Here is an 11,063-nt window from a genome sequence, read left to right as displayed (position 1 = left end):
ACCTGTGAATCCTAGGTGTGGAAGTTGAAATACTGTTTCTTGTGTGTAAAAAACAAAAGAAAAGTTTTTCTTTTTGTTTTTACTTACAAAACATAGAGAATATCTTTTTTTTTTTATACATACAGCAACCAGAAAGAAAGCTTATCTGAAGGTTTGTGTTTGTTTCATGATCTGTGTTTACCGTAAACAAAAATAAGGTCCCCTCTTTTACTTTTGCTTTAAGGAGCTTTAAAGTGAAGATTCATATTGTAGCAACTCATATAAGAGAGGTCCATCTCTATACCTAATACCTACAGCTGTGGGGGTGACATATTGGAGGATGTTGATAGTTCTTCTTAACCTCCTGTCTACAAAATGAGCATCCCAGGCAGGATATCTTTTTCTTGGGATGTCAATCTTAATGAGAGGCCCCTCGGGGGGGTAGGGTCGCCCAGATGGAGTAGATGGTACCATTGCTCTCACCTGGAAAACGGGCAAGCAAGTGTCAGCTGTGAGTTCCTCCTGTTGCTCCGTGACCGCTCTGGTGGGCGTAGCCTGGGCCCCCCGGTACCCAGGGGTTTGGGGCGCCATGGGCTCAACATCGGGGGGCAAAGGAATGCCCCAGAGCAGCTCGGCGCAACAGGAGCTGGCAAAGATCTTAGCTCTTGGCCCCATGGGATGCAGCACACCATAATATAACAGCATCAAAGCTATCCCAGCAGCAAAGCTAAGAAAGACACAACACAGTGCTGGCACGGCATAGGAGTCAGTGGTGTCAGGATCTCTGTAAAAATACCAAAGGAGCGTCAAGGCAGCGTTCTCCGTCAGGACCACCGTGTAATACGCAAACATTCGGTATCGAGTCCGCCCTTCCTTGACATTAAACCAGCAGAAAATGTACACAATCCCTACCACCATGTTGAAGAGGATCTCCTCCCACTTAGACATGCAGAAATCTGTCCCACCATGGATGATCCAGAAAGCCATGGCACACCAATGGACCACTACAAAGATCCCAAAGTAGAGCTGGAAGATGGAAGCAAAGAGAGCAAAAGAAATAACTCGGGATGAGATGGTGAAGAGGCGCCAGAAGAGATGGATGAGGGCCCCTCTGTAGCTCATACTCTTCTTGTCGTCCCTAGAGTCCCGAAGAAGCTTGTGATAGGAGGCTAGCACCCAAGCCAGGGACATCAGGGAGGCCACAGAGGACACACCTGCCGGAAGACACACAGATCCACTGAGTTAGACAGGAGCTTTGGTGGAAAACATCATCTGCTCACTAAATTATTGCATCTGGGGCAGGCTCTGGAGCCTGAAGGTTCAACTCACGTCAGGTTGTCCTTACAGTCTGGAGGAGAGAAATACAGAGATATCAGTGTGGGAATTGGAAATGGTGCTGTATTCAGGAGTTCTCTGACTCCTTGTTCTTATCCTCCTGAGCCACTGGATTGGGCACCCCACCCTGGCAGTTCCACTAGGGAACAACCTCTGTGCTCATCCTGAGTGGATCCACATTTGAGAGTTTGAAATCCAGATCCCATCTAAATGCTGAAGCCCAAGTGTGAAAGTTACTTTCTTGGAGAGCAGAATCTCTCTTGGAATGCACCACGGCAAGAGCAGGACACCTATATTCCCTGCAACTGCTTGGATTCTTTTCTATTGTAAAATACTTTTATTTCAGCAACATTCCCATTGACTCTGCCTTACTCAGGAATCCCCATTTGCATTTGCCTTTTGGAAAAACATGGTTTTTGTCCCATGCAGACAAACACGTGAATCCAGGGAGCATCAAGACTCATCAATACCCTTGAAAGAGTACCAAAACAAAGGATCTGATCTCTCCAGCAAATCCCCTGCCTTGTTTCTGGGATGTACCCAAGACCTATACTGGAGGTAGCTCTTCTCCAGTCTTGTCTCCTGCCTGGAGCACAAATCCAAGTCACAGTCATGTCAGGGAGGCCACAGCCTGCATTGGGGTCACCTTCAGCTCCCAAAACATCCCACTGCACCCTGACATGGGGCAGAACACCCTATGATATTCCAAAGAGACCTGGTCTTATTCTCCACCCCAACCAACACTTAAGCAATTTATTTCCTCCAGAAGATAAAATAGTAACCCCACCATACTTGAGAGGCTTTAAAAAATGTAATTCCATTGATTATCACAAGGGTAGATTGAACAACTCATGGAGCAAAGCATCACAATAAAAACTAATTGAGAGATTCCTGGGAAAAGAAAGAGCTGCTGGCATCTTATTCCTTTGCCCCCTCTGCTTCTCACTGGACAGCTGTTCTGCAGGTGAGGAAACACGTGATGGACCAAAATCCATATTTGAGAAGCTCAGTAATTTGGTAGCTATGGTTGGACTGGGCCTTAGCCAAAGATTTATCTGGGAACATCACCTTTAAAGTCCAAAGGAAAAACTGCTACTGGTTCCAAGCAAAAGAGTGAGAAATGCCCCTCCACCTCTGACATGTAACTGAGTGATAGGTCTAGATCTTGACTTCTACTTCTTTAAGAAAATCCAGGAACATCTTGCTGCAGATGCTCAGAGTTAAAAAGGTAAAATGCCTGAAAAACCTAAATTTTTTCTTCTCCTGTTTTTATTTCTTTCTGCTCACAGGAGCCTTGCTTCCATGGGAATGCAAATAAGGTCCACTGACTCCTCAGACCTCACTGTAGAATTTATCTTTGTCTTGAGGAGCCCACCCCACAGTGTGGCAGGGTTAGATTTCCCTCCTTCCAACCCATCTGAGTCTGGAGGAGAGATGAAGGACAAGAAGGTCAGGAAGGATGGCAGACTCCAACTCTGCCCTCGTTGGAATTCTCACAGCCTGCAAAGTCCACCAAAACCACACTTTTTCATCAGCTCTCAAGTTTACCTCTGAAACCCTTGTCTTTGGGCTCAAATGTGCATTCAAATTTCAGACTGAACTTTAAAAAACAACATAGAGCAAAGCAGTGAGAGCAGTGGCCTTATCCAAGAGGGAAGCTTTAAGCCAGCAGCTTTAAGAAAATCACTATTTTCCCCAAGTTCTAAGTCCTCACTAAGAAACACTTGCACATAGGACTTGGGGATTCCAACCACAGACTCACAGAATGGCTGGAGTTGGAAGGAAGCCCTGGAGATCATCCAATCACTCTGCCAAGGTAGAATCACCTGGAGCAGGTGGCACAGGGACACATCCAGGTGGGTTTGGAATGTCTCCAGAGAGGGAACTCCATGCCCTCCCTGGGCAGCTGTTCCAGTGCTCTGACACCCTCAGCATAAAGAAGTTCTTTCTCATGTTGAGGTGGAAGTTCTCGTGGTTTATTTTACGGCCACTGCACCTCATCCTGTCACTGGGCACCTCTGCAAAGAGTCTGGCACCATCTTCTGACACCCCTTGGAGGTATTTATGTAGATTTTTGAGATCCCCTCTCAGTCTTCTCCAGACTGAACAGGCCCAGCTCGTCCAGTCTCTCCCCATAATGGATGGAAACTCCTAAATATGAACAGCCTCATACTCAAACAGATGTAGATTAGATTAATTTTTAACCTACAAGATGAGTTACATTTTTGGTTGACTTTATTAACAGTTTTAGAAGGATGAGTCATGGCACAAAGTTTTGTTATGTGTATAAGTACTGTTTGTTGCACTACCTCTTGGCTATTCAGTTTAAAAACTTTCCATGATTAGCAGGGAAAAAATATGTCATTTATTGCCTTATTTTAGTGCTGTTTTACTAGAAACTTGTACAGCATTAGCTGTACCTGGGGAAACTCAAGCAGCACCAACCCACAGGAGACAGATGTGTCACCCTTGATTAAAAATGTTTCTATTGTGCTCATTTATTCTAGAAAAGAGAGAGGAATAAAATACACCCAAAACAATCCCCCAGTTTGCACATAAAAGCTTTACCTAATGTTTTCAGGGCAGAACCCTCCACTAATCACAGCCTTTGCTGTAAATTGCTCAGAGTGCATGTGTTGAGTCACTCACACGGCACCCGGGCTGCTGACAGTCATCTGAACGTCTCCTCCAGCCAGCAGAGAGAGGCAGACACCCCCAGAAAGTGATTCAGCCTGTCCTGACATCCGTGTGTGGGACAGGGAGGGGTTGACTCATGCTCCCAAGGTGTCTGACTCCATCCCTTGCCAGGGGACGTGCGAGCACCAGCAGTCAGGCAGGATGAGCTCCCCCTGTACAGAACAGCTCATTGTCTCTTCATCTGCACCAAGATCTGAGGGAGGCAATGAAGGATCTTTGAACAGCTTGACATATTTTTGCTGTTGTTTAAAAGTTCACAAGCCTTGTGTTGAATGTGAATTTTGGCACCCTGGTGATGAGCAGGATCTGGACCTGGGTGTGAGGGGGGAGATCTGTGGGTGGATGTCAGCAGGAGCTACGGAGTAATGTAAAGACTTTTACATCACTGTTACTGCCACAAAACTATTCCCTAGCTCTTTCATACAGACTTAAATGACACAGCACTTTTGTCATCTTGACCACAAGTTTCCCATTCCCAACTTTCCCTGCGACTTCCAGCCTGTGACATCTTCATACAGTTTACAATTCTCACAGACTGTGGGATAAACAGTCCCTGCTTTTCCTCTCAACTTCTCCAGACCTTATGTCTAAGCAACTTTAGAGATCTCTTCAATTATAACTAAAACAAAAAGTTCTCAAGAGTTGGATCACATGAGCAGTAATTTTTTATTTTGATTCTGACTCTTGCACGTGGTAACTGATGCACCTTCATGGAGCATGAGTAAGTTTCAATTCCCTTCCAATGTTTGTTTATCAAAGGGATGAGGTTGGATAAACACTGAAGTCACTTCCAAAAAAGCCCACTCCCACTCTTCCCACTCTGTTCTCAGTCTTGGGAGTGGAACATCCCCACCACGCACTACCCCATCTCTGCAGGCATTCTTGAGCCAGGAGCAAATCACCTCCTGTGGGGCTGCAGTTCTGGGATCTGTATCCCACCTGCCCACAATGAGTCAGACTGGCACAGACTGGGATTCTCCTCAAACCTCTCTGCCCTAGTAAGGCAGAGGCCAAAGTCACAGGCCGAAGTCAGCACCATCAAGGAGTCAAGTCCCTGTGTCTTGAATGACAAAGCACAAGAAATAATCCCCCAGATTCCTTTAAGGATGAACCCTGAAGCCCTTGCAGTGAGACATCTGCTCACCTACATTCAGCACGAGGAGGCAGAGCTCTATAATGTCCCATTTGACAGATGAAGCACCAAGATTTGAAGGATTTACCCAAGATCTCATATAAAATCCAAGCTAAACCAGGGAGTAGTTCTCCTTCACATCACAGTGTGCTTGACAAGACATTTCAGACAGGATTCAGCTCCTACTGTAGAGACTCACCCCAGGGTGTCCTTGGTTAAATGATGTCTGTTTGCTCAGAGGAGGATCAAAGCTTAGTGCAACCATCACAGGTGGGAATCCAGCAATGTTTGAGGTGCTTTAGGATATTCCAGACCACCATGTGGAGCTGGCAGAGGTGACATACTTGCATGCAGAGGACAAGAACATTTCTGAACTGGGAGCTGGGGTGAAGGAAGGCACTCAGGACATTTCAAATGACACCAGCTGAGACTCAAAAAAATTCTGCCTTTCTCAAGGGAGCTCATGATCCCTCTTCAATGATAAATACATGTGGCACAGAGGCTGTGCAACAGGAAATGGCACAGAGAGATGAGAAAGCAGTGGGAATTAAGACAGGTGTATAAAAGTTAAATTTCTGAGAATGTCAGACCAAGGAATAGATTCTCTGAGAAAGGGAAACAAGAGCTATTGCTTTGGATCATGAAAACAAGAGTGGACTTGAGTACAATGCAGACAGTGATCTGATACAAGAGAAGAGGAATCTGAACCACTCTGAGTTGAAGGGAAACTGCAGAAGCTCACAGGAACACCCTGAATTTCATCCTGGTTTGGTTTTCCTCTTCTGGTTCCTACCCATAGTCCAGAAAAAGAAAAGGTCATCTCTGATTTGTGAAAAGGCTCTTTGAAAAAAAAACAAAACAACCAAACCCATCCACATGAAAAAATCAAAGCAATGACTCCCCTGAAATTGCCACTGCTGCTTTTAAACCTGGGAACAAAAACAGTGCAGGGAAAGCCATCCCTGTCTATCTGGCCTATTCCTGCTATGCAGGGTTTTACAACCACTCTAATGGAAAAAAAATCACAAACACACATGAATATTTAAAATGAACAATACACCCATTTTGGCCTTACTCAGTGTTGTCCAGCTGAGGAGAGAGGATTTTCACTAGAGGTAGGTACAGTTTTCTTCACAAATCCAGCTGCAGGTCGTTGGCTGCCCATAATTTGGATGCAGTTGCTGTAGCACATTCCCTGAGCATTTCCTGTGGTGCCTGCCCCTTTAACGCTGAAAATGATGCCTGAACAGTGCTCTATTTCTTTTTTGACATTAATTCTCCTTAAGACTCCACTAAAACAAAATGGGAAGATACCAACATTTCTCCCGGGTGAGCAGGATGGCAAATATTGAGCATGACACGAAACCTTCCCTCAACCCCTGTGCAGAGGCAGCTCTTGCTTAATGCCAAGTGCCACGTCTCAGTTCATCCCCATCCCTCAGTGGCTGCTCAGGCCCCTGTGCTGTGAACCCTGTTATTCTGTTTTCCCCTTTGGGTGGCACGTTCCTCCCTGAAGCTCAGTAGGAGACGAGGAACAGGCTTTCATTTTGATGCACACAGAGTGAAAATGCTTTTATACACAAAAGAGATCAAGGCAGATCCTGCTTTTGTAACAACAGGGCCTGAAAGTCACCCTCCCTCATTTTTTAATGTGATTTAATTTGTTTGTGTCAGAGTAAAAGGGGTCAGTATCAGACCCCGGGTCTGATTTTCATTGTTTCCTGATGGATTTTGATGCTTGATCTATCTTAATTCTTTTCCATCAGACAAGGGAATGACTTGTGTCTTTTCCCCTTTATTTTCCCTCTTTATAACATGGAAAAATATGGAACATTGCTAGTATATAAATAATAAAGGGCTGCACTGATCATTTTGCCTTAAATTTTCCTCACTGGATTTCAGGACATATCTTAAACAGTTTCTCCACTGTGCCACCAGTCCAGGATGGCAGATGGGAACTATTCCACCTATTGTGAACATGACGGAAAAGTCTGACCCAGGAATGGCCTCCTTCCATTTATGTGACACCTCTGTGCTCTACTAAGAGCTGGAATTACCAGGGATGAAAATCCAGATCTTGACAATGGGGAGACTGGGAAGAGATATCACACCAGTGTTCTGTCCTTTGCTCTTTTCTCATGGAAAATATTTTGGTTTCATTAGGTGAGGGGTGAGTTTCACATCCTCAGCACCTGCTCCCTTGCTAGGGAGATCCTCTGGGATCTTCCTCCAAGAGGTATCACATCCCCATTCTCCAGGATCCAGCTCACCTGGACACAGCATCACCATTCTGTGAGAAACAGAAAACTGCTGATGACTGGCAAAGGCAGGAAACAAAGGTAACTCATTTCAGGGGCAGATTTCCAAGTAGGTCTGGATAACAAGAAAGCCTTCTACCATCAAATCCCACTGGAATCCCTCACAAGGCTTGCGCTGAGTTTCTGTACAGGATAGTCCATGTCCAATCTGGCACAAGGAGAGCTCTTGCACATTAGACCAGAGGCACATCCACGTTCCCAAACCTTTCTCTGTGAGAAAATCCATGCCAAGACAACTTCACAAAAGCTCGCTCACATGGAGAGTTGCCCTCCCACCCCTCGAGAGTTAAAGTTTGGCTCATGTCCTGAAATGCTGCTTCCTGAACCCTTTTCCTTTTGCTAAATTAAGATGTCCTCGGTGACCCCAGAAAAGCTGAATCCCTCCTTAGTTCCTCCCCCAGCCCATTCCTCAGCACTGCCTTGAGGAAGCGTCCATAGGGTCACCAGGGATTGTGTTTCCAAAGGCCTTGCTTTCCTGCCCTTTCATCCTGCTGCCTTTCAGCTGTCCCCAGTGTCCCTTTTCCCTGCTGCAGGAAGAGGTGACTGGCCACACTCATCTGATCTGTGCTCTCATTATCTCGGCTGCTCCTGTCGTGTCTCCTCCTATTCATGTTCTCTGTGAACTCGGGCACTCCAAACCAGCTCCAAGCCTGCAGCCATCGAGTCTTGTATCTCCTCCTGGATGCAAGCCAGAGACTGATCCTGCTGTGGGAGGCACGAGCACCCCGGGCCAAACAGAAATGGGATAATCCACCCTCTTTATGGGATTGTCCTTGAATAACCTCAGTGAAGTGTCAGCCTCCTGCTCAAAATGTTGGCCATCGCCCACCACATCAGCTTCCTCTCTGTTCTAAAACCCTCTGTATGAAGATGCCCTGTCCATCACATGCCTCAGTGTTTATTTCACACCAGGAATGCTGTCTGAGACATGGGATGAGCTGTCTGGAAATGCCTCTGTCTCTCCATTAACTCTTCCTGGTGAATCATGGAATGGTTTGAGAGGGAAAGGGTCCTTGAAGCTCATCTCATTCCAACACTCTGCCATGGATAGAGACACCTTTCACTCTCCCAGGTGGCTCAGATCCCATCCAACCTGGCCCTGAACACTTCCAGGGATGGGGTTCCAACTCAAATAACCAAAGAATAACATGGTAAGATGAATAGTAGATAGGAGAGGTTTAGCATCCACCAACTTCCTACAAGAGCTCATAGGGGAACACTGAGTCTCAGCGAGGAGAAGAGAGGAGAAAGGAGGATTTCTGAGACCTGTTCCTGCCCCCAGGTTGAGCAGAATAGCCCACAGTGGCTCCTGCAGAGCAGAAGCTGACAGACCCAGCATGATCTGGACGTATTCAAGTGACACAACACAATGAATTCATACCACTGAAGGCCAAGCAGGCAAAACAAGCCCCCAGCCCCCTCCTGATGTGAGAAGGGTGCCATGGTCAGCCAAAGGACATTCTAGAACAGCCAGACAGAGTTAACAACATCCTCAAGGGGTAGGAGAAAGACAACATCCCTCTGTTATATCACTGAGAAGAAGGCTTGTCTCAGGGCCTGTGTGTACACAGCCCTCATCAGCATGAAAATTTATTCAAGATTTTTGCTTTCCATGACAGCCTTGCCCCTTTCCCAGGATGCTGACTGCAAGTATCTCAGGTTTTACCTATTTATGCAGGGAAAGAAGCTGCTGACACCTGTTCCAGAGCTGGAACATTTCTGGCAGCAAGTGGAGCAAATCTCAGTTCCTGTACAAGCAGAGGTCCACAAACAAGCCTCAGCTCACTTGGCTACTAATTGAGGTCTTTGATCCTGTGTGGTAAATTGCCACCACAGACTGGCTCATAAAAACCAGCAGAGAGGAGAAGGACACATGGGAAGAAAACCTGGTGGTGGTATCTGAACCCCAAATGAGAAACAGGATTATTTGTAGATCCTGAGTCCAGCTGGCAGAATCTGCCATGCCTGTCCTGTTAAAATCCCTTAGGAGTTGTATCCACTCTGCCCAATAGGAATAGTTCTTGGACCATGTGAATTTGTTTTCTCATGCCTGGGAAAGCTTTGGGAAAGGGCTGGCAGGCAAAACTCTACCAGAGACCAATTTAGCACAAGCACCTGAGTGCCAGTGCTTGGGCTCCAACACTGTGTTACAGCTATAGACAAAATCTGATCACAGTCCTCTGTTTATCACAACCATGGTAGTATAATCCTTTTATCATGTTAAAAATAATGTGGAAGACCTTTGGCTCAACTCCTCAGTGCCTGGAGATAAAGTTTCTCATATTATCAGATTTTCCAGGCTGGGCAAAGTAAATCAGTCCAGGTGGCTGCTGTGTCTGGACCGCTCTGGGGAGCCCAGGCATGGCAGGTAGAGCTTAGGTAAAGTGTAATACAGATGTGGGCACAGCTTTCTGCCCCCCCAAAAAAAAGTTATTTTATCAGGATAGGGTAATGCTTTCAGGAATCTGGTGTCAGCTATGCTCTCAAAATTATGCCTGAGGAAAATGTCAGCGTGAGTCCATTGCTAGAGACAAATCCTGCCTCCTGCAGGGCAGCCTCTTCTGCAATAGCTCCACCCAGCCACCAGAGCCTCTGATGGGACTCTAATGGTAGAGTTCAAGGAAATGACAACACACAAACTCACTTTTCAGGGGGAACAATGCATGGCAGATGTGTAAGAAATAGATTCAGGAATTTGCGGTGAGTTTGGTGATTTGGCTCAGTCCTAAAGAAGCTGGAGGTAATCAGGGAACAGAGAGACACACACACAGTCTTACTTTTGGAGCTCCTGTTGGTATGACATAAATGATATAAACGTATTTATAACACAACACTATTTAGTTTGAAATGGTCCTTCCGTTTTGAAGCTTCCCCTAAATGTTAAGAAAATGGAATGGAAAGAATTCACTGTTTTCCTTTCATCAAAAGCAATTTTTTTTTTCTCACTGAAAGAACCCCCACTTCAGCAGATGCTACTTTGAGGGTGTTCATGAAGAACAGTTCTTTCCTTTGTGATTTTTGTAATCAGCATTCTTATTAATCCTATGGTGGTGTTTTCAGTGTCAGTGTGGGGCTGCATGGACGGTGCCTGCAATTAGAAGAGCTGCTGTTGTCACATAAATTTGGGTTCATGTGGATCAGTAACCCACATTGCAGCAGCAAGGACTCAAGTGCCAAAACCTCTCAAGGATCTTCCCACCATGCCCAAGTTCACCTTTTCCCAGTGCATCCTCTGGAGATCATTAATCCCACAGATCCCTGACTTTCAGGTGGGCAGGGATGGCACTGCAGCTGATAGAGACACTCAGAACCAACAACCATGTGCATCTCTGTCTTCTAATGAGCCACACACATGAAGGAGAGATGGTCTGCCCTGAGCTTGGTCTAAATCCCTCCAGGCACCAATCACCTGGGTTAATTCTGCATTAGAAATGTGCTGGGAAAGCAGCAGCCAGGATTTCCCGGGCACGGATTAGCATGTTTGGAAATAGAGCATGAGAACTGCTCTTCATGTCTATTTTTGTCAAAAGCTGCATGAATTGCCACTCTTTTCAGGCCGAGGTGCCCTCTGCACAGTCATCACTGTAATTATAAAGACTTTT

General features: G+C 45.9%; 1 protein-coding gene across 1 annotated transcript in view; it reads right to left on the bottom strand.

Annotated features, from left to right (window-relative positions):
- Positions 1–228: 228 nt before the first annotated feature.
- Positions 229–11,063, bottom strand: part of XKR6 (XK related 6) — a 168,569-nt gene continuing 157,734 nt past the window's right edge. Inside the window, 1 exon segment of the mRNA XM_041426216.1 lies at positions 229–1,193. Within this exon segment, the coding sequence (XP_041282150.1) occupies positions 229–1,193 (965 nt within the window).

This window comes from Onychostruthus taczanowskii, unplaced genomic scaffold (genome assembly GCF_017590055.1).
Source record: "Onychostruthus taczanowskii isolate IOZ18803 unplaced genomic scaffold, ASM1759005v1 scaffold90, whole genome shotgun sequence".
Lineage (NCBI taxonomy): Eukaryota > Metazoa > Chordata > Aves > Passeriformes > Passeridae > Onychostruthus > Onychostruthus taczanowskii.
Note: the sequence above shows the minus strand (reverse complement) of the source record. Positions and strands in the feature narration are given on the sequence as shown.